Source organism: Thalassophryne amazonica, chromosome 6 (genome assembly GCF_902500255.1).
Source record: "Thalassophryne amazonica chromosome 6, fThaAma1.1, whole genome shotgun sequence".
In the NCBI taxonomy this organism is placed as follows: Eukaryota; Metazoa; Chordata; class Actinopteri; order Batrachoidiformes; family Batrachoididae; genus Thalassophryne; species Thalassophryne amazonica.
The window spans coordinates 91,860,817-91,888,755 of record NC_047108.1 but is presented as its reverse complement, the minus strand read 5'-3'; the positions used below and the strand labels follow the sequence as shown (position 1 = coordinate 91,888,755).

At 41.1% G+C, this 27,939-nt stretch overlaps 1 protein-coding gene across 1 annotated transcript in view; it reads left to right on the top strand.

The window, feature by feature from the left end:
• The window catches only part of LOC117512653 (cadherin-4-like), a 990,586-nt gene that overhangs the window by 953,672 nt on the left and 8,975 nt on the right, over positions 1 to 27,939 (top strand). The window contains 2 exon segments of the mRNA XM_034172806.1: positions 20,202 to 20,441; positions 25,808 to 26,044. Coding sequence (XP_034028697.1) covers positions 20,202 to 20,441; positions 25,808 to 26,044 — 477 coding nt within the window.

Below are 27,939 nucleotides of genomic sequence, written 5' to 3'. Positions count from 1 at the left end.
AGTGAAAAACTGCATGAAATCTTTTTTTTTTTTTTACATATCCATTTCAAGCCTCATTTTTAGGTGGTTTGAAAAGGGATCCAAATTACACTTTTGCAAATATGTTTTATTTTGAAAGCTAAAATCAGATTCCTGGTGCCTTTTTGTTACAGCTTTGACTTTTGACGCTACAGCCATATGCACACACACACGCACAAACACACAAAAGCCCAATATAACCTGTAAAATCACAGCCAAAACTGCTCACAGAAGATACAGCGTGTGTACTAAAAGTCATTGTTAAAGACAAATGATGTGAAAAGTCCAAGCAGGGAAGCCACATTTCCCTTCAGCTACTGCATCTGTGTGTGTAGCGCCTGTCTGACATGACGGTTACAGTGTGTTTCAGGCTTAATGTTATACAGATACATTCTTGTGCTTCAGACACATGGTATGAGTGGGTCTTGTACTGCTCCGGAAAGAGATTGGGATTTCCACTATGCTCCCATTTCCTCCTTTGCACTATGTCATTACTCCAGCAAATGATGTGGATAAGACCAAAAATGAGGATTGCCATATGAACACACAGACGAGATCTGGTCACTTGCTATATATAATGTGAGCAATCAATCAGTAACATCAGGGTTGAGTCAGATATGCAATATATCCAATTTAAACTAGCTGTCTGAACAGAGTAATTGATCCAGGCTTTCTGGACTCGGCTATATCTGTGAAAGCAGTGGGAGTGTTAAACTAAACAAGGTAAACACCTTTGCAGGAGAATAATCTCCAATTCATCAGGGTATTGGTGATTCCTCTATGCTAATTAGTTACCTAAGGCAAGAACTTTGGTATTGGGCTTTGATAGTATGTATTTTGTTTTCCTGCAAAGGTATCTGCATCATAAACATTTCTTTTCATGGACTTCATGACTTAATAAGCTTTTTACAGGTATCTTACAATCTCAACTTTGACTTTGTACAAAGGTTTATATCAAGTGGACCTCTTGTGACATCAAAACATTTCATTTCCTCTTTGTTTTCCTGTCTGTGTTTTACGACCGTTTGCATGTTTGACTAATGTATCATAATTGTGATCGTGCCTGTAGACCCTGCATAAAATTATACAATTTAACATATTAATGTGTAACATACGACCATAGAACAACCTGCTCCTAGAAATCTATCCATTAAATTTCTATACCTGCTTACTCCAATCAAGGGTCACGGGGGGCTGGAGCCTATCCCAGCAGTCACAGGGCATGAGGCGGGGTACACCCTGGACAAGACGTCAGTCTACCACAGGGCACTCCCAGAACTTACTGTGATTGTTATTATTATTATTATTATTATTACTATTGATTTGGGGTATGTATTGTGGGGTAGGACATAGAGAAGTGGTGCTGGCATGATGTAACAAGCATTACATACTTGTCAGTTATCTGACAAAATCTGATGACCACAAACCCCTCAGAGGTGTTTTTCCTTTCAAAACACCTCTGCAGTTGTTCTCGTGTTTGTGTGTTCTTCTTCTTCAAAAAAAAAACCCCCATATGGCAGGCTTGTTGCGAGTTCTTTTTTTACTAAGCTTTGCATCTCTGAGTCACCATCAAAAAAAGAGTTAAGACAAATCCTTCTGAGAAATTTACACAAACTTAATTATTTATTTAGCTGGCTAAAACCCACATAATTCTCCTATCAGCTGTGGCAAGCTGCTTCCACATGTCCCCCATACATAACTGGGATTAGCAAACCAATGGAATGGGAAGGCCTCTGTGTGGGTGCAAGCGTGAACCTGTGCACGTGTTTATTTTGCAGCTTGAACATGTGCTGCTTGTACTTGTGTGAGACTGCTTATACTGTAGTATGTTACAATCTGTGAAAGTTGTTACTTATATTGTATTATGTTTTTAATGACTTTTTTTTCCACAAAAAACGTGATCGGCACTTTTTTACAGTGACATTGGTTTTCAGAACTGCTGTTACTTAACCATATTTGTAATAGCGACAACAAAATAATGGAACAGGAATGAATGAACTCTGACCGACAGGAAAAAATAGATGAAACAATGTACAGCCTGGATTAAGTACCTTATCATATACCTATAAATGATACGCCAATATGATTGGATAAAACACTAAAGAATAAATAACAATACACCCTTTTCGCAGACGGGTAATATTTTTCATACCACCCGAGTAATCAGCCAGTTCGGACAGCAGAGCGGCGCCATGAGGAAGAGGCGCGGTCAGAGGAACTGTGAAATACTGGTGAGTCACTATTAATAATTTCTTACGTGTCCAACCTCGTAGGTTGATCGTTAAAATTAAATTCATTAGTTCTAAAAGCCATCATAATTATTACAGGAAAATGTTCTATTTTTTTCTACTAAGGTTTGAACTTTGAGTGTTTACACAGGAGAGAAAAGTGAGAAAATGTTAATGCCTGTTTGAGAAAAGTGTATAAAGTGTGTAGTGAGGGGTTTTACAGCCTTAAAACATCTATAATAATTGTAAAAAATAATGCTGACAACTTCGCGGGTTTCGGCCTCAGGGTGTATGGTTTTCTTCAGGGTGTATAAAGCCATATTCATTGGTGAACAACTTGATAACTGATAATATTCTTCCAAATATAAGATTGTGGGGTTGCTGTTTTTTCTGAAAAAATGGGGTTGTCTTATATGCAGTCTTATATGTCATCTTATATTTGGAACAGTATGGTAGTTGCTAATTTTGTTGTGAAAGTGTAGGAACACGGACCCACAACAGGGGGCGCAAATGAACGGACAATGGAGGAAGTCAAATAACAACACTTTACTGTTGTGAATAAGCACAACAAACACAACAGATTACAATAATAGACAAAGAAGTCAATTCACAAAATGTGTCACGTGGGCAGGCTCGAAGATAAGAGACGTCTGTCCAAAGCAGAACCGGAACCACACGATTTCCTCCGCCACCGAACCCCGGGAATACTGGAGCCGCCAAGTCCCGAACTCCCAGGTGGCCACTGCCTCCGCGTGTCGGATCTGGTACTGCTGGCGAGGAACAAAAACAGTTAAATATGGGTGCGTTTGCACCCAGCAACACGTATGGCGGGAAAACCACCTCCACCTCTCGTCGGAAGAAATGTCTGCTATTCAACGCACAAAAGTAACAAAGTGTTAATGTCAAAAAGACAACACAGTCGGCTGAGTACTGTACCTCCTAGGTAGAGCGATATCTCGGCAAAGAGGTGGAGATGTCGTCTTGCTGATATACCACTGCAGATCAGATGATTGGTGACAGCTGTCGTAGGTGATAAGTGACAGCTGTCACCCCGGCTGCTCCTGTGAGGCGGCAGCGCCCTCTGGTGCCTGGAGCCCGCACTCCAGGCAGGGCGCCCTCTGGTGGTGGTGGGCCAGCAGTACCTCCTCTTCAGCGGCCCACACAACAAATTTAATGGGGCTAATCATTTACCAATTAGATAACATTATATATACAGTGAGGAAAATAAGTATTTGAACACCCTGCGATTTTAAAAAATCAATTGTGATTTCCGGATTTTTTTTTTTTTTTTTTTAGATTATGTCTCTCACAGTGGACAAATTTCAGACCCCTCCATGATTTCTAAGTGGGAGAACTTGCAAAACTGCAGGGTGTTCAAATACTTATTTTCCTCACTATATATATATATATATATATATATATATATATATATATATATATATATATATATATATATATATATATATATATATATATATATATATACGAGGTCTATTAGAAATTATTATTATTATTATTTTTTTTCAAAAACCATATGGATTTGAAACACGTGTGATTACATCAGACATGCTTGAACCCTCGTGGGCATGCGAGAGTTTTTTCACGCCTGTCGGTTACGTCATTCGCCTGTGGGCCGTCTTTGAGTGAGGAGTGGCCCACCCTCTCGTCAATTTTTTCATTGTTTAGGAATGGCTCAGAGACTGCTGCTTTGTTTGATCAAAATTTTTTCAAAAACTGTAAGGCACAACTGAGTGGACACCATTCGATAAATTCAGCTGGTTTTCGGTAAAAATTTTAACAGCTGATGAGAGATTTTGGTCTGTAAGTGTCGCTTTAAGGACGGCCCACGGCGCCTGATGGCGATCTGCGCTCCGAGGCAGCGTCGTCTCGCTGTTTTAAGCTGAAAACTTCCACATTTCAGGCTCTGTTCACCCAGGTCGTCGTCAGAGAACAGAGAAGTTTCAGAAGAGGTCGGCATGAAGAGTTTATGCGGACATCCTGTTGTGTGGGCCGCTGAAGAGGAGGTACTGCTGGCCCACCACCACCAGAGGGCGCCCTGCCTGGAGTGCGGGCTCCAGGCACCAGAGGGCGCTGCCGCCTTATGGGAGTAGCCTGGGTGACAGCTGTCACCCATCACCAGACACAGCTGTTCCACTCAGCACAGAGGTATATCAGGAGGACGGCGTCTCCACCTCAGTGCCAAGATATCGCCTTACGTTAGAGGTAATGATTCTCTGCTACATTATATTGTCTCTCTGAGTTTTGCAGAACAGCTGACTACTAAAAGATAAGTACTCACCTTTCTGCAGTATTGACGTGAGGTGGAGTCAGCTTCTTCCCTCTCTGTGTACTGGGTGCAGCCGCATCCACACCTGTGTGTTTGTTCTCTTGCCAGCAGTACCGGATCCGATGAGCGGAGGCAGTGGCCACCTGGGAATTCGGGACTTGGCGGTTCCGGTATTTCCAGGGTTCGGTGGCAGGGGAAATCTGGGTGGTTCCGGCTCGACTTGGACGGACGTCTCCTACCTTCGAGCCTGCCCACACGACACCAGTGGAATTCGGTGTAAACCCAAATTGTCAATTGTTGTATTGGTTGTGCACTTTCACGACAGTAAAACTTGTTATTTACTTTCTCCATTGTCCGTTCATTGCGCCCCCTGTTGTGGGTCCGTGTTCCAACACTTTCACAACACATTCCACTGTTAAAGGAGATTTTGTAATGAAAGAACGTGCAGGCCGATTCGCATATCGGGCCGGACCAGACAGCGGGGAGTCGCAACAGGAAAAACACCTCCATTGGAACCCTTAACGGACAACTTGGAACATGCCCAGCTGTTAAACAATTTCTCAGATACTCACTTGTTGAAAGCCATCAAAAGCCGCCTGAATTTTACAAATGGTTTTCAACACGGAGGTGTTTTTCCTGTGGCGCAGACGGATTTGCGGCGTCGTCACGGAACCGACTCGGCGAATTTGCCCGCACGTTCTTTCATTACAAAATCTCCTTTAACAGTGGAATGTCCGCATAAACTCCTCATGCCTACTTCTTCTGAAACTTCTCTGTTCTCTGACGACGACCTGGGTGAACAGAGCCTTAAATTAGGATGTTTTCACCTCCGACCGTGCCGCGCCGAGTCGATCCGCTTTGTGAGCTGTCCTTAAAGCGAAAGAAACTCCACAATCTCTCATCAGCCGTTAAACTTTTCACCGAGAACCAGCTGAATTTCTCGAATAGTGTCCACTCGGATATCCCTCACAGGTCCTGAAAAAAGTTTGATAAAGCAAAGCACGCCGTCTCCAGCAGCGTCTCAGTGCTCACTCAAAGCCTGCCCACAGGAGGATGACGTCACCGACACGTGAAAAAACTCACGCATGCGCACGAGGGTTCAAGCATGTCTGGTGTAATCTCATATAATTCAAATCCATATCGTTTTTTTTTTAATAAAACTGCCGGTTAGTTTTCTAATAAACCTCGTATATATATATATATATATATATATATATATATGTTTTTTTGTTTTTTGTTTTTTTTTTATGCCCCATAAATGCCTTGAATTAGTATAATGCTGTTACCAGGTGGTGGATAAGAAAATAGTAATGAGTTAAGATGAGGTTGCATTCAATGATGAAAATTTCCATTCAGATTATTCAGACGGCTTTCGGTGGCTTTTCAGTCGTGTGACTATCTGAGAAATTGTGGAAGAGGTGAGCATGTCACAACATGTCCTGTGAGACTTCAACACAGTGGCACTTTTGTTCCACCATCAGCTTCGTGCCCAAGCCATCGGCATAAATTTCGCGGCAACTCTTTTCATAGCAAAATCTTCTGTCACAGTGGAATGTGCTGAAAAAGTGCTGATGTCCACCTCTTCCGCAATTTCTCGGATAGTCACACAACGGTCCCACATCACCACAGCGTTCACTTTGGAAATGATCTGGTCGTTTCAGGATGTTGATGGCCGCCCGGAGCACAGCTCGCTCTCCACCATTGTGCGGCCGTCTTTAAACCGGTTGTACCACTCCTTAATCTGTGTGATGCCCATAGCATCGTCACTGAAAGCCGTCTGAATAATCTGAATGGTTTCCACCTGGCTGTTGCCCAGTTTCTGGCAAAATTTGATGCAGTCGCGCTGCTCCAGTCGTTCCGCAATTTCCTTGCAAAGAAAAAACGACGAGAGACTACACCCATCCTCACACAAAGGCTGCTTACAAGCAAATGATGCAATTGACAGGCATGAAAAAATTCACGCATGCGCACGAAGGTTCAAGGTTGGCTCATGCAAGCACACGTGATTCAAATCCATCACGTTTTTGAAAAAAATAAAAAGGTCGGATACTTTTCTAACAGACCTCATATATATATATACAGTAGTGTTCAGAATAATAGCAGTGCTATGTGACTAAAAAGATAAATCCAGGTTTTGAGTATATTTCTTATTGTTTCATGGGAAACAAGGTACCAGTAGATTCAGTAGATTCTCACAAATCCAACAAGACCAAGCATTCATGATATGCACACTCTTAAGGCTATGAAATTGGGCTATTAGTAAAAAAAAAAAGTAGAAAAGGGGGTGTTCACAATAATAGTAGCTTCTGCTGTTGACGCAACAAACTCAGAACTATTATGTTCAAACTGCTTTTTTAGCAATCCTCTGAATCACTAAATTAGTATTTAGTTGCCATAACCACAGTTTTTCATGATTTCTTCACATCTGTGAGGCATTAATTTTGTTGGTTTGGAACCAAGATTAATAATTAATATTAATAATATTAATATTACCAATATTAATAATTAATACTTAATTAATTAACTAATATTAGCCAGAGAGAAGAAATGGTTTGAGAGAGGGGTCAAGGAGGCATTCTTTGTGAAACATTTGAAACCCAGCCTTAACCGGGGAGGGTGTCTGAGACACGCTTTGTCCCCTGTTTACAATAGGGTACTCAGGTCAAAGCAGTTTCAGTCTTTTGTTCATGGTAATGAGTCATTCACGTCATCAGCAGAGTCGTCAAGGGAGCCATCAGGAGAGGGACAGCTGCCCTGTCATTAGGAGGGTGCTAACTAGAGCACAATAGGTGCTAATTAGAGCTATTGTTTAGTCACCAGCCCATAGCAGTCTGCCTCTCGGTAGGAGGGGTCTGGTTAGGTTTAAAACTCCAGCTTTTGTGACTTCTTGATTATTCTTCTCTACAAGAGTCAAGACAGAAGTCAGACCACCAGAGCAAGAATTTTAGCTGAGGAAGCCTGCGATTTGAAGCGAAACGTCCTCGCATCAAGCAATACAGTCCAGTCGAAGATTCAAGCTTCTCTACTATGGAAACCACCTGGACAACTGAGAGCCTACACAGAAATATATATATATTTGCAAAAAATAAAAAAAAAACTTTTTTCACATTGTCATTATGGGGTATTGTGTGCAGAATATTGAGGGGAAAAAATCATTCATTTTGGAATAAGGCTGTAACATAAAATGTGGAAAAAGTGAAGCACTGTGAATGCTTTCTGGATGCACTGTTGTCAGTATTTTCTTTAACAATGCCTGTCATTTGTCAAAAGCTCCAATGTAACAATGACAGAAAGAAATGAAAAGAATGAAAAAAAAATAAATTGTGTTCAACTGTCCTGCCTTGACAGTGTATTGTTTTTACTACTCTTCTTACTGCTCTATAGGACCTGAACTGCCTCTCGGAGATAAAGTTTTCTTGAATGTTCAATGACTGGCATAAGTAGTGGTTCACCGAAACTCACTCAAAAACCCTTTCTCAATGAGTATGGTACAACCCCAATTCCAATAAAGTGTGTTTGTTGTGTAAAATGTAAATAAAAACAGAATACAATGATTTGCAAATCCTCTTCAACCTATATTCAACTGAATACACCACAAAGACAAGATATTTAATGTTCAAACTGATAAACCTTTTTGTTTTGTGCAAATATTTGCTTATTTTGAAATGGATGCCTGCAACACATTTCAAAAAAGTTGGGACGGGGCAACAAAAGACTGGGAAAGTTGATGAATGCTCAAACAACACTTAATTGGAAACAGTGCCATGATTGGGTATAAAGGAACATCCCAAAAAGTCTCAGCCGTTCACAAGCAAAGATGGGGTGAGGATCACCACTTTGTGAACAACTGCGTGAAAACATAGTCCAACAGTTTAATAATGTTTCTCAACATTTAATTGCAAGGAATTTGGGGATTCCATCATCTACAGTCAATATAATCAGAAGATTCAGAGAATCTGGAGAACTTTCTACACGTAAGTGGCAATGCCGAAAACCAACACTGAATGCCTGTGACCTTCGATCCCTCAGGTGGCACTGCATTAAATATCGACATCATTGTGTAAAGAATCTTACTGCGTGGGCTCAGGAACACTTCAGAAAATCATTGTCAGTTAACACAGTTCATCGCTACATCTACAAGTGCAATTTAAAACTCTACCATGCAAAGTGAAAGCCATACATCAACAACATCCAGAAACGCCACCGCCTTCTCTGGGCCCGAGCTCATTTGAAATGGACAGACACAAAGTGGAAAATTGTGCTGTGATCTGATGAGTCCACATTTCAAATTGTTTTTGGAAATCATGGATGTCGTGTCCTCTGGACAAAAGAGGAAAAAGACCATCCAGACTGTTACCAGTGCAAAATTCAAAAGCCACCATCAATGCTGAAAGCTACGTCCAAGTTTTGGAGCAACACATGCTGCCATCCAAGCAATGTCTTTTTCAGGGACGTCCCTGCTTATTTCAGCAAGACAATGCCAAGCCACATTCTGAACGTGTTACAACAGCGTGGCTTTGTAGTAAAAGAGTGCGGGTACTAGACTGGCCGGCCTGCAGTCCAGACCTGTCACCCATTGAAAATGTGTGGCGCATTATGAAGCACAAAATATGACAACCGAGACCCCGGACTGTTGAACAACTGAAGTCATACATCAAGCAAGAATGGGACAGAATTCCACCTACAAAGCTTCAACAATTAGAGTCCTCAGTTCCCAAACGCTTATTGAGTGTTGTTAGAAGGAAAGGCGATGTAACACAGTGGTAAACATACCACTGTCCCAGCTTTTTTGAAATGTGTTGCAGTCATCCATTTCAAAATGAGCAAATATTTGCACAAAAACAATAAAGTTTATCAGTATGAACATTAAATATCTTGTCTTTGTGGTGTATTCAGTTGAATATAGGTTGAAGAGGATTTGCAAATCATTGTAGTCTGTTTTCATTTACATTTTACACAATGTCCCAACTTCAATGGAATTGGGGTTGTATTAAATGCTGACAATCATCACATTCTTAAGTGCTCATCAGCAACAGTCTTTGTGTTGTCACTACATGGCCAGTACATTGACACACCTGCAAAGAAATTTAGTACTTGATCAATAAGAAGCTTCTTTCACAAACTTTTTGAGCGGGAGTAGGGATGGGTATTGATAAGATTTTATTGATATCGATGTCGTTATCGAATCCCTTATCGATACCTCTTGTGAATTTTCTGTGTACTAAAAGTCGGCTTTACATGTTTTCTATGTCAACAACATCTGAAATTGGTCACTGGATCCTTGATCTCTGGACATAAATAAAAATAAATAAAATCTGTAGTTTTTGTCAAAAGCATTTCCTTTCAGACATTTTGGCATGAATGTCTCTCCATACCTCTGAGCTGAGCTCAACCGACTACTGCACGTCAGTGCAGGACGTTTCATTTTGGGAGGGATTGACTGCAGTTTGTTTGTATTACAACGTTTGGAAAGAGGTATCATTTGATTTAAACGGTGTTTTGGGTTGAAGTTATTAATTCCGACTGGACTCTATCATTCTAACTTGACTCGACAGAGAGCCGAGCAGCGTTTGGAGCTGTGTGAACAGAACGGAGGACGATTCTTGTTTCTTTCTTGCAACAAGACAGGAGTCCCAGTTGGTGACTTTAATCTGTACAAAAGTTACTCACGATTGACTTAAGTGTTGAAAAACAAAAAAGCTGAAACCCAAAATTACCCCACAACACCACCCGCATGAAAATATTTGAATTCTAGAAGCTCTGAAATGCAATTTGGGACTATTCCAGACAATAACCTACAGTGAGTGCAGCACCCATTTTGGTGAGAAAAAAAAACAACTTTCCTTATTCATTTCCAGATTCATTTCAGTAGTACTCTGCTTTTACTAGGATGCAGCAGTTTTCTATCTTGGCAGATAGTTCTGGAGGAAATCACTGACGAAATTAACAAATTTAAAATATGGTTTGACCGAAACAAACTTAAATAAAACAGGGATGAAGTGGAGGCATAAGCGTCACGAGGTGTTCACAGGAAACAGTTATTTATTTCTATATTTATTTATTTATTCATGTTCAATGTTAGTTGGTTTTATCTTTTCTGTTGTGTTTTGTTTTACCATGTTCTTTTCATCTCTTTCTCTAAAATTGTATTGTAGCATTATTAGTTATTATTGCTGTTGTTGCTGTTGTTGTGGCTATTATTATTTTCATTAATATATAAATAAAAATAAATTTAAAAAATTACAATTTGCAATACATTTGACTCTTTTACAACAACAAACACTGAGCCATTAATTATTACACAGAAAACAAATGCACACAAATGTGCTGAGATGCGAACAGCTTCATGCTAACTTTTAAGGGCCTTTCACACCGGACGCCTCAGAAGCATCAGGTGTCAGGAATCGGTCTAAAAATCATTATTTTCAATGAGACGCATTGCTTTTTAGAGGCGTCAGAAGCATTGCATCGAAAGCCGAGCTAAACTGACACTTCTGACTAGAGCGCGCATTGCCGCTAGTTGGCAGGCTGACACGGTCGAAGTCAAACCCAATCCAACTTTCACCTCTCTGAGCTGTGACGTAGCTTCATGCTGTCCAATAAAAACGACGCATCGGGCCAAAACACGAAAGAAACCACTGATCTCTACAAAACAGAGCAGTGCAGAAACCACCGATCTATACAAAACAGAAATGTGACACAGGACTTCTTATTTATAGAGCAGTTTTCTGAAGAAAAATCCTTGCAAATGTTTTGTTTTTTACCTCAAAATTTCTGATTACTGTTAAAAAAAAAAGTTTAGAACACTTGTAATTAAAATAGCTAAATAAATACATAAAAGGTTCTTTAGAAACCTTTCATCTGTAAATTAAAACCACCTGTAACCTTGGACATTTATTTTTAGACAAATAAAATAACATGGAAATTTGTACATTTTTTAAGTCTGGTAGATTACTTATATCTCATTTCAACCAGAAAAACACACTGTAAATAAATACAACTGTTTATTATAAATGCAACAGGAAATAATTTAACAATGACTGCAGTGTGATTGTAAAGTAGGATTTCTGTGACATAAACCTCATGATGAATTTTTTTTAATTGAGTCATTTCAACTTGTAATTTCATCAAAATTTGTGATTGCCTTTAATGTTGTGATCAGCCTGAGCCTGGTTCTGCTGGAGGTTTCTTCCTGTTAAAAGGGAGTTTTTCCTTCCCACTGTCGCCAAGTGCTTGCTCACAGGGGGTCGTTTTGACCTTTTGGGGTTTTTCCGTAATTATTGTATGGCCTTGCCTTACAATATAAAGCACCTTGGGGCAACTGTTTGTTGTGATTTGGCGCTATATAAATATAAATAAATAAATAAATAAATCAGGACAGAATAATTTCTAAAATATGAATTTGACTAGTGATTGTGAATGTTTTAAAACTGTGCACAATAAGGGAGAGCTTCCACCTGTGCAAATGTCTTTTGACTTTGATTTCATGGACATTTTTAATGATCCGTTCATTTATTGTTAAAATATAAAATGAAACAGCTTTTTAAAAAATAATAAAATAGTTGCTGTTTAAAGAGCCTTTTATTTAGAAGCAGGTGATGATATGCTGGCTTCTCAGGACCAGATGAAGGTCTCTTCTGCAGCTTTGACCTCTGGTGTTGTTGTTGAAGACACTTTTCTCCTATTTTGAAAAGCAGACTTCATGGAAGTTTTTGAAGCACATGTGTATTTAGGTTGTCTGCACAGCAAATGCTCCTGATTGGGACAAATAAAAAATATTTCTTAAAATATAAAGAAACACTGCAGAAAAAACTACAGAAAAAAACGCCTGAAAAAAAAACAAAGTTATTTAAAGTTGAGCGTTTATGGTCTCCCGAAAAAAGCTATAGCTTTATTTGGTTAAAATAAATAAATAAATAAATAAATAAATGAACCATTTACAAATTAAAGCTTTCACTCAGATCAACTGTGCTAAAAGGCTAAGCTAATGTTAGCCAGTCATTAAACCTTCACAGCAGTGCAGTAAACATCATGTTTTATTTTTATATTATTCTCACCTTGATAAAGCTGCAAAACTAAAATCCGGTGGGCAAACTGGGACTTCGCATATATCCAAAAAGTGGGAGATTTCGGACTGAGTGGGTTTGCTCCATCCCCCCGCCTGCCTCCCTCACTCTGCCCAGTGATGATGCCTGAAGGCCCACCAAGTCGTCAGTCCTCCCTCGGTCAGCGTCACTCCGAAAAGTAGCTGAAAAAAGCTTCTCCCAGCAGGGTAATGGGAGAATCGTTCTGCTGTTTTTTAAAGCTTTTTTGTGGTTCAGGTGACGCAAATTCAAGATGGCGATTGTTGAACTTTTTTCATGTTGTGGAAACAGCCAGAGAGTGATGTAGCAATCTCCGCCCCCCCTTGCCACTTCCGAAGCAAAGCGTCTGACATCCTGACGCGTTGGGAGGCGTTGACACATCGGGCTGGCGCTTGCAGTGTGAAAGGCCCTTAACATTGAAAGCGCCATAGACATGCTAACGCATTAGCATCAGTCCCATTTTTAAGTTATAAACTATATCTATCAACTGTTTCAGAAGCCCATAACAGGTCAGTTTAAGATTAAAAAAAGGTAAATATTACTCACAGACATATGCTCTTTTGGGTTTTAGCAGAGAAAATATAAGATAAAGTGAAATAAAACAAAGAACCAACAAAGCAGCAGATCGAAGCACTGCTTCATTGATTCGAAGTTCAAAGCAAAGCCGTGCTGCAGAAACAGTTGATAGATAAATGATAATTTTCCTGACAAACACCCCCAAAAAGAACGGCCACTCTGAAGGACCGATAAGGGAATCATTAAGCAAAAAGGCTTTTGATGTCAATGGATCAAATAATTTCTTAAAGATACCTGAAAAGAACCGATACCCATCCCTAAGCGGGAGAGGGGGGAGACACCTTTAATTTACACTGAAATATGAATATTTGAACTATTGTTTTGATTGGAGAAAAAAAAGGAACCACTACCTTGTTACTAAAACTGTAGGGGGCCAAAAACCCTTCTCTAACCTTGCGCTAGAGACCTTAAATTTGATCTTAACCTGATCTAGATAGTCTGCTTTTGACAGTGATGCATCTTCTGAAGCTCAGTGTCACATTGATCAGTCAACTCTTGATAAACCTACAGAGTGCATTATTTTTATTTTTAGTTGGACAGAGCTCAGCTATCTGCAGGCTCACTTACTGTCCCTAAGTCTTCATTTCTTTTCGTCTTCTTGTGGCAGACGTCTTGCTCTGTTGCCATGTTTAATTGGCAGATGTGTCAGCTTTGCATAAATCTTTGTAAATTACATCGTCCTTATCTCATCCCAGCGATGGGCCCCGGGGTTGCTCGATTTCATCCAATGGCTCAGCCAGTGGGGCATGGCAGGGAAATGACTTGAAATTGGAGCCAGCTAAGGGTCATCATCCCCTGACACACACTCAATAAACAGCTTTGAGCTTTATAGTGCTAAGGGATCACTTTATTCACAATTTCATAACGCACATGCACAGTCATCAGTTTCTCTGTTTGGCTCCTCTATCTTCCTCTGTATTCTTTGCACCTAGTATTCTGGTGAAAAGGTGTAGAGAGAATGGATGTTTCAGGTGTCCACCAGCATTTGTAGGAGAATGAAGAGGTTCCTGTTGCTTCCTGTCAAATTGTGTAGTTGTGAGACGTGGATGCTAATCAGTGATCTAAGGTGATGACTAGATGTTTTTGGTACAAGGGATCTTCAGAGTATCTTTGGGTACCACTGTAATGGTTTTGTGCCAAATGAACAGCTGCTATACTTAAGGAGAGTAAGATAAGGAGTATCACTTGTATTGTGAGGGAATGCTAGCTAAGACATGTTGGCTGTGTGGTGTATTTCTCTGGACATGATACGGTAGCAGGGTTCTAGCCAGGATAAAATTTTAGCATAGTGGTAATGTTGAGGGAGCAAAGTGACCAAGGGGGGATGGTGCAGAAGGGGGGAAGCTTTTGAAAATTCAAGCTAAAAATTGGCCATTCTAGGGGTACCCAAAGGGGAAAAGCCAGGTACGCCAGCCTAAGTCCCTTCATCATGTCCAGAAGGCTGGGGGACTTTGTTGAGTGGGCAATCTCATTCTGGGTTAGCCAGTACATGGCCCTCAGTGAGGCAGTCGGAGTCCGTGGACATTTTTAAGTCAAGACATAAAACCTATTTTTATTCTCTTTCTTATGAGTAGTTTTTTATTTGTTATGTTTTATTCTTTTACTTCTGTTTTAATTAGGTATTTTATTATTTTTATTTTTATTTATTTATTTAAATTTTTTATGTTGAATTGTTCTGTGTGAGGCACCTTGAGACGGCATTTGTTGTAATTTGGTGCTTTATAAGCTGATTAAATTGAAATTGAACAACATTTTATTGAGTCTTAAAAGTAAATAAATATGAAATTGGTTACTGGATCCTTAAACTCTGGACATAAACAGAAATAAAATCTGTTAGTTTTTGTCAAAAGCATTTCCTTTCAGACATTATTATTGGCATGAATGTCTTTCCATACCTATGAGCTGAGCTCTTGCAGCTCATAGGTAAATAAAGAATGCAGGATGTCTCATTTTGGGAGGAAAAAACATTTTAGTTGATTTTAGTTTCTTGTCTGTATTGCAACGTTTGTAAGAGGTGTCATTTTATTTAAAGCGGCGATTCATTTTTTATTAATTCCGAGCGGACTCTGTCTCAGCAAAGAGCCGCGCAGCATTTGAAGCTGTGACAAAACGGAGGACAATTCTCATTTCTCGACTGCAACAAGACAAGAGTCCCAGTTAGTGACTTTAATCCACACAAAAGTGACTCATGATATTTTAATCGCTTTCAGAGGGGTTAAGAAGCGGACTTACCGCTTCTAAAGAGCAGCGAATCAAAGAGCCACGAGCCATTGAATCGAAGCATTGCTTCGATTCACGCTTCAAACTGGAGTCGCGCTGCAGAAACGGTTCATTACAGACACTGTATTGAAAATTGTAACGGTCCAAAATAAGCGTAACGGTCCAAAATTATAGCATAACGGGCCGTAACACAAGTTTGCGCTAGCTAGAACCGTGCCGTACAATGGTTGAGGATGCCTGTAGAAGGTCAAGTGGGTGTCCACATTTCTCCTTACTGCAGCAGATGGATGATAATGTGGCAATGCAAGGTGACAATGGCCCAGTAGTCTGCCTGGGGGGATGCCATCCAGGGTCTGAGACATCCAAACCCTTCACACTGAGCACATAGAATGAGTGCAAAGGTCTGTGCTCAGTGTGAAGGGTTTGGATTCACAAACCGCCATGAGTAAATGGACTGCATTTATATAGCGCTTTTCCATCTACATCATATGCTCAAAGCGCTTTACAATAATGCCTCACATTCACTCTGATGTCACAAACATGATGAGTAACATTAATAAAGTCCAAGTGTCACCTGAGTTATTGACAAATGAGTAAAACTGAACTGGTTTAACAGAAAGGGGAGGCTGACTCGGCTCTGAGAACGGAGAACAGTTTGAGAACCACTGTACCAAATGACTCAAACAAAACAGTGACAGGTTGTGAGTGAGGTGGGGATGGTAGCTCACGGCTGTGCTTCAGGAATCCAGGTGAATGTTTGGGAATGAGTATGGGCGTACTACTTGTCAAGAACAGGCTGCACATCTGACTTGCATGAGGTGTAGGGAATATGGCGCCATCAGCACACGCGTGATCGGTGCATGTTCAGTGCGTGTTCAGTGCGTGAGGAGTGCATGTGACTTGCAAATTATCACTTCCAGAAGCCGGGAGTGCAGGCCATGCCTGTGATGCAGGTGGTTAACACATGCCAGTCTTTCTTGACTAACGTGTGACGAAAACCAGGAGTGCATATAAACTGAGTGGCTGAGTGGATCCTTGGCATTTGATTGGTGCTTTGTATGTCACGTGACATGGATTTTTCATCCCATTTCTGTTGCGTTGCATTTAGCATGCAAATTTGGTTCCATTTACCATGCAAATTTGGTTCCATTTACCATGCAAATTTGGTTCCATACGTTTTGTACCATTGCACACTGTGACCACCGCCCACTAGTGGGGCCAGCATTTAGCTAAATATGGCAGACTTTGTTTTACTGACGGACGATGATTTGAAGGAGCTAATTGATGGTGCACATTCTTCTAACACAAAAAACATATCCACCAAGCTGTAAGCCGTCTGGAGGCATGAAGAGCTGTTAGGATGAAGAGGAAGAAGTTAGGATGAAAAGCTGAACAAATTTCTGACGTGATTTGTCGTTGGAGTGAGGAAAGCAGATGACACTGTGTAAATGAAGTCAGTGCACGGCATCATGGACTACACTGTAAGAACTGTTTTTTGCAAGTTGACAGAACAATTTTGGACTTTTTTTTTTTTTTTTTTTTTTTTACAATTTTGGACTTCTTTTAAAAGTTCGTGTTGGACTGTTGACGTCAAAGCACCAGTGACAAACACCAAAATGTAAGTCCCTTTTCTGTTGTTTATAAATTAATCAAATGACAAGTAGTGCAGTAGGTAACAATCCATCAAATGGTGATACAAGTACCAAATTAGCACAAATACACCTTAGACATTATTCTTTTGAAAAAAACCGACTGGCCACTTGAATTTTCAATCGGTAGCCAGGGAGGGGTCAATTGAAGGGGTCAAAATTTAAAAATGCTCCAATCCAATTGAAAATTACACCACATTATTTGTCTGATCATAAAGATTCCAAAAAGGTATAGTTTGGACTATCTATGACTGAATGTTATGGGGTAAAAACAGCAAGAAGGTGACAATGGTGAATTTCAGTTTGTACAGTGGTCAAAAGTTACGGCCCCTCCACACATAGTGTGAATACGTACAACTCAGGGTGACTCACGGCGGTAGAGCTCATATGATTGCACCACAAAACATCGCGCTAGTGGGCAGGCGTGCACGATGCCGGTGCGACTGTTCATGCATGCGATGGTGTCTGTCTGTATAATTAGTGAATATCACTGGGATGATATAAATAATACATAAAAGGGCACGCAATACAGAACCCTGCGGTTAAATAACCCTGGTTAAATTTTAAAAAAGGCACTCACGGATTTGAACCCACACTCTCTGATTACCAGACAGAAACTTTACCACTGTGCTACAATCACTGTCTTGTAACAGGAGCGTGAAATGGCTAAAATCAACAAGCAGATAAACATATTTTCTAAAAAAAGAAAAAAAAAGCGCTGTGATAACTGACCAATCAGCATTTGGTATGGCGTATGTCTGCTGATACGTGACTGAAAGTGGCGTATTTGACGCACTGTTGGTTTGTCCTGATCCTAGGGCACACCGCTCACAGCCTCATGACCTGACATGCGTGTCCTGTCAGATGTGATATTCAGATCACCTGCTGTGTGTCCAAACGAACTGACGGTCTGTTTTTATGTTTTTCCACACAAGCAAACACGCGCATGTCCGTCAATACACAGGAAATGTGCTGCAGCTCTGATGTCCAGAACCAGAGATGTCTCAACAGCTGTCAGCGCACAGACCAAGATGACACTCTGGGATCAGATGACAGATGCCTTGCCTGTGGGGGGGGGCACACGTACACATGTGTTGGGGGGCTGCAGGGGGAAACGTGTGAAACACACACATGTGTTGTGTGGAGAACCGACACTCTGGCACACCACATGTGCAGCTTCACAGTCGTGGAGCACTTAGACAAATTTCACTGCCAGCTCAACAGTGATTGTCTGCTGACTGTTGTCATGTTAATAGTGCGAATGGCCACACATTTTCTAAGTGCCAAAAGAGCTGTGTTAGATGTTCGTGTGTGTCACCTGGAATTTGGCCGACACCTTCCGCGAGAGGGATCGATGGGCTCGCACATCACACACTTTGTCTTTCAGTCGCTGGTGTGCACAAATAGTTGTAGCAACAGGTGTACGAGGCAGCTACGATTTTCCACATTTTGCATACGATTCCTGCGTCATGCGCACTTTAAGCGCAAATAAACCAAATTCGCACTATGTGTGAAGGGGCTCTCAAAGTTGCTCCAATTTTGGTCAAATGTGGTGCATGATACATGTTCCAAACTATTCCTTTTTAAAACACTATTAGCTCAACAAATAATTTGCATCATGTTTTACCAGAATTGGAGCAACTTTAACTTTTGACGCCTGTACAAACTGAAACTGACCTTTGTCACCAGTCTTGCTGTTTTTATCCCATAACTTCACAGAATTCAGTCACAGATAGTCCAAACTATACCTTTTTGGAATCTTTATGATCATGCAAATAATGTGGTGTAGTTTTCAATATGATTGGAGCATCTTTTAATTTTGACCCCTGGTAATTCTTTAATTGACCCCTACCTGACTGCCGATTGAAAATTCAAGTAACCAATCAGTTTTTTCAAAAGAGAAATGTCAAAGGAGTATTTGTGCCGAATTTGATGCTTGTATCACCATTTTCAGGATTCTGCTCTAAATATTCTTTTATCTGCTGCACTAAAGGATCTGTTTCCGCCATTATATAAAACAAATAATGATTTTTTTTTTCATTCTTTCAATGGAACGAATGCTTCACCTCGTTGAATGTAACATTCCATTTTTCACCCCATGAAATATTCATACCACTGAACTCAAAACATTCATTATTTGTAGACTATGTGAGCACTGGGTATGCAAACCAAAACAGCTGAATGGAAAGTGTGTATAATGGTGATGAGGCGTTTCTTTTAAAACTGGCAAAGAATTAAACGTGGCACAATGACTGCAGGTTTTGCCGAACTCTCACAAGATCTCCACTTCCTTTTAAAATCAACCTACCCAGGGAATGCAGAGGAAATCCAGCCTTTTGAATAAATATGCCACATTTTGCCTCGCAGAATATTAATTCACGTATGTTGTCCTTGATAACTGTAATTAATTGGAGCCTTTTTCCTCTCGACACCGGCTTTCACATTTCTTAGCGAATAAGAACTTTTTAGTCACTTCAAAGTGTGAATTATTTCAAGGTTGCTGGAATATCTTTGCATTGAGCATTTATTTTTCTAAATGATGCAGCAGAGATATTCTTTTGACACGTAAGGACACAAACATGCGGCGTGGGCATTTTCAAGTGTTTGAATGTGATTACGTTGGAAGGAGTGTGCACCCGCCAGAATGAAAATGAACTCTATCAGCTTTTACAAACACAGTGTTGATATTGCAGGCAGATGTACAGACTCATTGGGCGAGATGTCTTTCATGGGCGTTCTGTAAATAGACACAGACGTGGCCTTGTTTGATTGTATTACAGTCATCATTATTGTACCTCAGTCCTCTCTTGGTGATTTGGCGGACAGCGTTTTGTCTGTGGATCAGCTTTGAAGGCTTTAATTTAGGCGAGAGGGTAAAAGAGGAGCTACAGCGCTCAGCTGTCACAAGCGTTTTGATCAAGAGTAGAAATTCTTCAGCAGACTGTCACATCACCACAAAGTTCCTTTCTCCTCCTTTGTCTCACTTTTTATTCTCTTCCGTTACTCACTTCCCCTCCTTCTGAATCTCGTCCTTCTTCCCTCTCAGTGGTCTCTTTCAATGTGCACATCTCCTCTTGACATCTTTTCCTCCGGTCATGCTGTTTTCTTGCCCCCCCCTTTTTTTTTCTCCTGCTCCTAGGCTCTCCTGCAGCCAGTGGCACCGGCACGTTGCAGATCTATCTGATAGATATTAACGACAACCCCCCAGCGCTCATCCCCAAGGAGTCTCAGATCTGCGAACGGATGAACAGGAATGTCAACGGTGTCAACATCACCGCTGCTGACGCTGACACCGACCCCAATGCCGGACCCTTTGTCTTTGAGCTGCCCAACGTCCCCAGCAGCGTCCGACGCAACTGGACGATTTCTCGGATCAGCGGTGAGGAGCTGAAGTGGGAACAAACAGCATATGATAAAAATTAATTCTTCATCCGCACTTGGCAAATGGAAATTGTCGCTATTAAAGGTGCAGTGAACTTTCAGTTCAGTTTGCTACACTCAAGATATTTTCACAAAAACGGATACTTCATCACACACAACTCTGCCCTGTCTTACCATCGCTAGAATTATTTAAAGATTGTTCCTAGGATCAAGTTTTTAAGTGGTTATGTGTCACAGATCCCCCAGATTTTGTGTAAAGACAGCTGATAGGTTCTAATTGAACCTTTGGGGAATGAGGTTGGATGAGGACAGAGCCACAGAATTTCACTGTTTTCTCCAGGAATCCTGCTTTACTCTCTAAATAAAAGGTTGAGATATCAATGAGAGTCCCTCATTTACATTTTAACTCAATATTACCACCAGGGCTGTGCAAAATTCAGACCTTCAGAATTGTAGTTCAGCATCCTGTTTGCTACCTCAGCTCAAAATTCAAATCAAATTCAAGAATTTGTCATGCTTAGTTATCACGTTATGGGGTAATGTCCTGGAGACTTAGGGCCCGCTCACATAGCACACGGAGATATCTGAATGAAGGGAAAAAAGTCACAACGTCACAAATCATCGAGAAAAAGTGGACGAATGAGCACTTCTCCCATCACTGAAAAGCCTGCGAGTCCGGAGCTCATAAAAGAACAAAACAAAACTGAAACTAACAAAAGAAAAATGAAGCAAACGGCGACCTTGATGATTTAAACAAAATCAAAATGAAACATTCATGATGACATGACTTGACAGCGGGTATAAGATCGAACGCAGCCTGTGATCAAGTCTGCCGCCAGCCTGTGATCCTTTCTGCAGCCAGCCTGAGGCACACTCTCACGTGCGCCACTAGCTCAGGCAGTGGACGCTCTCTTTGTGGCCGAACAACGATATACAGTTTAGATATATTCTGTGTTAGTATGTGCCTACAGCTGCAGGTGCTTGATGAATTCCTGCGCAAAAAGTAGTTCCCGGACATGCGATGACAGTGCGTTTTCATGGGTAACAAAAACATCAGGAGTATATTTGGCACAAGAACTTGTGTAACTCGTGTGACCTCCGCCTGACTGGAGCGTTGTGATTGGCAGAGAGCTGGGCTTTATGGCTGCTCTCAGGGTGCCTCTGTGCTGGAAGCTGTGTAGTAAACAAGAACTTCCAGCAGGGGCAGGATGTTCAAAGACAAAAGTGTGGCCTCATTGTTCGGGTCTGTTGTCATTTTTAATTCTAGTAGAAGCTATTGTGGCGTTAAAACTCAAATTCAGTTTATTAGTAGTTGCAAATGTACCAGAGACAATATTGGAATTTATCGGTTATCGGTTATCTGTAACTTCCGATACATTTTTGGGTGGTTTATCATTTTATCTTTATCAAAGATAACTTTTCAGTTATCTGATTATCTGTTATCGAAGTTAATTTTTTGGTTATCTGTGCCCACCACTGGTATTAGATAATCCAAACTATCCCTTTTTGGAATCTTTATGGAAAGAAAAATAATGTGGTATATGATTGGAGTATTTTTAAATTTTGACCCCTGAGTAATTCTTTAGTTGACCCCTACCTGGCCACCTACTGAAAATTCAAGTGGCCAGTCAGTTTTTTCTTTTCAAAAGAGTTATGTCTAAGGAGTGTTTGTGCCGAATTTGGTGCTTGTTACACCATTTGAAGGATTGTTTCAGTTACAGTTGTGCTCAAAAGTTTACATACCCTGGCAGAATTTTTGCTTTTTTGGCCATTTTTAACAGAATATGAATGACAACACAAAAACCTTTTTTTTCTCCCATGATTAGTGGTTGGGTGAAGATAATACGATGAAGACACGCATATCCCAAGCATCTGAAGAGGCGTGCAGGATCAACAGCATATCACCATGAGAAAATCAAAAATGATCTGCACAGCCATGGCGCTCTCAGTCAGAAAAAAGTTTTATTGAACAGAAAAACAAAGGTAACGTTTCAGGTAAAAGCCCTTCGCACGGTGCATAATTTCTCCAATCACAGCCACATGAGCCTATAGCTTCTTCTGGGTTGTCTGGGTGTCTTGGTGGCTTTCCTCACTCTTCTGCTTCTTGCACAATCACTCAGTTTTTGAGAACTGTTTACTCCATGCAAATTTACCGTAGAGTGCCATATTGTTTTTATTTCTTTGTAATTGATGTAAATAACGTCTGACACATATTCAGTGGCAGCTTTACCATCAGAGAGTCTCGTCCACAATGACCACAAAAGACTCCAAGCTGTCTTGATGTTAAAGGGGCCAACACACAGTGTTAAGAACAGGGGTATGTAAACTTTTGATCAGGGTCATTTGGGTAGTTCTCTTGTCATTTTGATTTAAAAAGACGAAACACAGTTGTTTGATAATAAATGGCTTCACCCACTAACCATGAGTGAAAAAAAAGTTTTTGTGTTGTCATTCATATTCTATTAAAAATGACTAAAAAAGCAAAAATTCTGCCAGGGTATGTAAACGTTTGAGCACAACTGTATCTGCTGCACTATATGTTCAATTTAAGACTTAAATATTATGAAAACCTTTTATGAGGAAGTTGGTTGGAAACACAGAATGTCTGAAATAGCTTTTATCACATGGCCCTTAATATGCAGTGATCCATTCATAGTTACTGCAAGAAGCAGCAACAACACAAGATACAATGCTAAAGCCCCTTTCACACCGGGGGTGCTCCCGGTTGCTCCCAGTTGCGCCGTGCGTCATTATGACGACGCCGCGTGGAAGCAACTCAGTGCCGAGATGATGCAGCTCGGCACCACAACAGCGCGAGGGGCGCAAAGAAGGAAGCAAGTCACGCACCGAAAAATTAAACCTGTTTAATTTTTTGGCGTCCTGTGCTCGACGCAGAAAGGAAATGGTTCCAGCGCAAGTCGGGGCAAAGAGGCGTTACCCAGCGTGACTCGAAGCCAATTTATGATTTCTGCTGTGTTCCATTGTTCCCGCAGTATAAATCACACAGGGTTGTTTTTATACCGTGTACTTAATGCAGTAAAAACTACACGTTGACAAAAAAAGACCACAGAAAAAAAATGCAGACTGATTGCCAGAAATATCCAGTAAAAAGTCCAGACATCTCTAGTCCACTCATGGACGTTCGTTCACGCACGCACATGTGAACAATTAAAAGAAAAAAAAAGTCTGGCTGCAGGCATTAGTTCCTTGTTCTCTGCTCAAACTCTCACATCACAGTTAAAAAAAAGGACAAAAAAGGACATAAGTCCTGAGACAGGACATGTCAACATCAAGTAGAACTCCAGACATCTCCACATTTGCTCAAGGACGGTTCTCACGGTCAAGGGAGGAAAGAAACTATAACAGAACTCAAAGCTCAGCCCTGCAGCTCAGCACAACAACAAGTAGAAGAGAAGTCAGAGTGCACAGTCTGTCTGCAGCCAAACTGTGGACTCTGACTTCTCTGTGCAGAGAACCTGCAGGCTGCGTTCTCACCTCCTCTCTGCCCCCTGCTGCGCGCACCTGACGCATATTCCTGCGTCATCATGACACCACAGGAAGCAACTGGGAGCAGCCCCGGTGTGAAAGGGGCTTAACTGCTGAATAAAATTCGGTGAGATGAAATGTTGCAAAACAAAGGGCCCCTTCACACATAGTGCGAATTTGTTCGATCTGCGCAAAAAGTGCACATGAAGCAGGAATCGTGGACAAAATGTGTAAAATTGTAGCTACCTTGTACACCTGTTGCTACAACTATTTGTACATACCAGCAGCTGAAAGAAAGAGTGTGCGCTGTGCGAGCCCATCGAACCCTCTCACGGCAGGTGTCAGCCAAATTCCAGGTGACACGCATGAATATCTAACACCACTCTCATGGCACTTAGAAAATGTGTGGCCATTCGTACTATCAACACGACACCAGTCAGCAGACAATCACTCGAGCTGGCAATGAAATTTGTCTAAGTCCCCCACGAGTGTGGCTTTTGTGTGTGCGCTGAACTGACAGGAGGTGTGGCTTCTGACAGAAGCAACTGTGGAGATCTGTCGATCTGGACATCCCAGGTGACAACATCTACTGTGTTTAGACAGACATGGACTAACAACTGCCCACTGTGACACACGTGTGTCTGTTTGCTGTCATCACATGGACATAAATAAAAACATATATCACAGTGACGACAGGCTGCAGCGAGCATGCACACGCATGCTGCAGCCTATTGACAGGTTGCCCCCAGGTTGAAATGGACCATCAGATTATCACACGCAGTGGGCGAGCTGACTGTGATGTCACCCACGTGAGCTTTGTTCCATATGACACGGTGTCAGGCTGCAGGGCGCCGTCCACAAGACACGCATGTCGGGCAGGACGAGCACGGGCCAGCAGGCGTGGACATGATGAGATGAGCGAACTGCTTCTCATTCATGTCATTTCCTGACTGTACATCTGTGACCATGGTTCATCTACAGAGGAACAGATGGATCGTATTTGTATTGCCTGCTTGATAAGAAGGATTCAATATAATGCGATGTTTTTATATGGTGTGTGGTTTTATTTTTTTTTAAATATGTTCATGTCCTTCCTGATATCAGGTAGTTTCCTGCACCTTTCACAGGCCAGTGATGGTAGCTCAGTGGTAAAGTTGAGCTTTTGGAAAGCGTGGGTTTGAATCCCATGAGTGACATGTATTTTTTTTTTTTTTCACAGCAGCTGCGTGATGTGGTTACACATCGCACTGCTGCTCGCACTGTGTTCCTGCATGCACGAACCATCGGTGCACGCCTGCCCGCCGGTGCAATGTTTCGTGGTGCGCTCATACGAGCTGTTCCAAAGGGAGTAGCCCTGAGTTGTACATATTCGCACTATGCGTGAAGGGGCATAAATGATTCATAACTTAGAAGAAAGGTTTTTATATGTTAATTTTGGCAGAAAGTATGAGTGTATCCTTTGTTGTTCTGTATGTACATGCACTATCCTGTAAAAAGATCAGTCATGTGGCACGGAGGGTGAACTTTTTGCAGATCTGAGTTTAAGCCGTCAGACAAGGTGATTTCACTGATGAATGCACTTGGAGGAGTGGTTAATCAATGAATGTGACCACTGGGGAGATTAGTTGGACTGTAAACCATCAGTATTATAAAATTATTTGTCATCCCCACTGCATAACAATCTTAAAAATTGACATCAAAAACACTTTTATCATGGCTGCATTGATCCAATGATTTATATTCCCAAATCACTCAAAAGATAAGTCAAAAACAATTTCATATAATTACAATTTCCAGTAGGTTTCAGGTGGAAAATCGTCAAACACGTGCTGATGAGTAAATTAGTAATTTGTTTTTTGTTCCATTTTCTCTCAACAGGGGACTTTGCCCGCTTGGGGTTGCGGTATCAGATATACTTGGAGCCAGGCGTGTATGAAGTCCCTGTAATAGTGTCAGACTCGGGGAACCCTCCCTTGTCCAACAGGTCAGTTATCAAACTGAAGGTGTGTCCCTGCGATGAAAACGCCGACTGCACCACTCTTGGGGCCGTAGCCGCCGCCGGACTGGGCACTGGAGCCATAATCTCCATCCTCATCTGCATCATCATACTGCTGTGTAAGTTCCAGCTCCTAATCCACTCACGGTCACCCACTTGTATACTGTGTATACAGTGCAGAAAGTTAAAGCCCCACGATTGGTGTGGATTTGCTGTTCTGCCAAAAAAACGTGCAGTTCAGGGCACAATCATTAAACATTGACCAGACTGTAAAATAACAACATGCACAATGTGCTGGTGCATTATGGATGAATACCCCGGCTGCTGGATTCTTCTCTGGTATGTTTGGGCACTTTTTGTCATTTTTGTGTAGTAGCATAAATGTCTGTTGATATCCATCTCACCCAATGATTCATGCAACTGATTTTTTTTTTTTTTTTCATTTTTATTTCTTTTGGTTTATGTTGTTTGTACACTAGTGCTCACCTGCAGCTGCTGAAATTTTTGATCCCAACTTAATATTTTATAAAAATCTCAATTTCAATAAAATAGTTATACTTTTTGAAATGCAAATAATAGGTTTTGCTACATGAAAAAGACGAAAGCATACCACCACCAAGATGAAATTTGTTTCTGCCATATTAATTCCAACCGTTTCTACAAATCCTTCACACATATTCAAACCACTGAGCCAATATGTATGTATGTATATGTTTTTTTTGTTGTTGTTGCTGTTTTAGGATTTTCCCCCAATCAGGCACAGGTGTAAACATAGCCTCCATAATGGAAGCAAAAATTGCAATTCATTAACTTTTTTTGGTACACTCCTTCCTCTTGTAGAGCTACTGTATTATAGCATCCTATAGACCAGGGTTCTATTCCAGTTGTGACAGTTTAATGCTACTTGTCTGTGTATTTGGACAAGACACTTCATCTGCATTGTCCCAGTCCATCATCCAGCCTTGGCTGGCTGGAGAAGTAGCCTGAGATCAACTGGCGTCCTGCCTGAGGAAGTTTTAGACTGTCATCCACACCATGATTAGATATCCCGGAATAAGCACTGGCCTGATGGGCCACAGGACCTACAGAAGATTTACTTCTTCTTCTGAAATTGATGCCTGTAACACATTGTGCAAAAGTTGAAACTGGAGTTTTATTACTGCTGGATTACATTGCCCTCTCTTTAATCATTTATACAATCATTTATCTATTTTAAAAAGGACATTCTACTATTCTTTCATTGTGCAAGTCTTCAACCGTTATCACTGTCGCATTTTACTTGATAAATTGATGCACATTTTCAAACAGGTCTGACTGCAGGCCCTCTGATTACACGGTCACGCTGTTACAGCATAACATATTGTTGTCACGGTAAAATAAGCATGGTGTCCCTGAAAAAGAGATCTGGATGTTCTTTTTCTTCTTGCACAGAAAACATGACATCTGTTATTTCCACTAACAATCATCCAACCGTAATACATGTTTGTGGCATGCCGCAGTCCATTTCAGATGAGTCCAAAGAAGTCAGCTGCATTTATATGTTTTGTTCAGATATGCCGTCATTGTGCAACGAACAGACTTTACTTGCACATATGGATATGATGATGAATGGTGTTTATTCCTGAGTCCATGTGCTGATATCCATCACAATAGCATGCCAATTTTTAATGTAGTATCTGAGGAATTGAAGGTCATGGGGATTCAGCCACAGTTTTGGGCCTTGCCCTTTGAGATTCCTGCAGATTCCCAGAAACTTTTGATGGCATTAGAAGTTGAAATGTCTGTAATCTTCACATTTGAGACCTTTCCTGGCAGCTCCTTCATGCAATTGCTTTACCTCTTTCTTTTGTGCTTTCTTTTTTCTTTCTTTCTGTACATTTCAGTGTCTCTTAACCCAACTTTATGGGACATCAAGTTCAGGATGAGGCTCTATTTGGATGCTAACCAGTGACCTAAGGGCCCTGTCCCACTGGCGTTTAGGAGGATTTGCATATGCATTGCGCACAAAATTGGC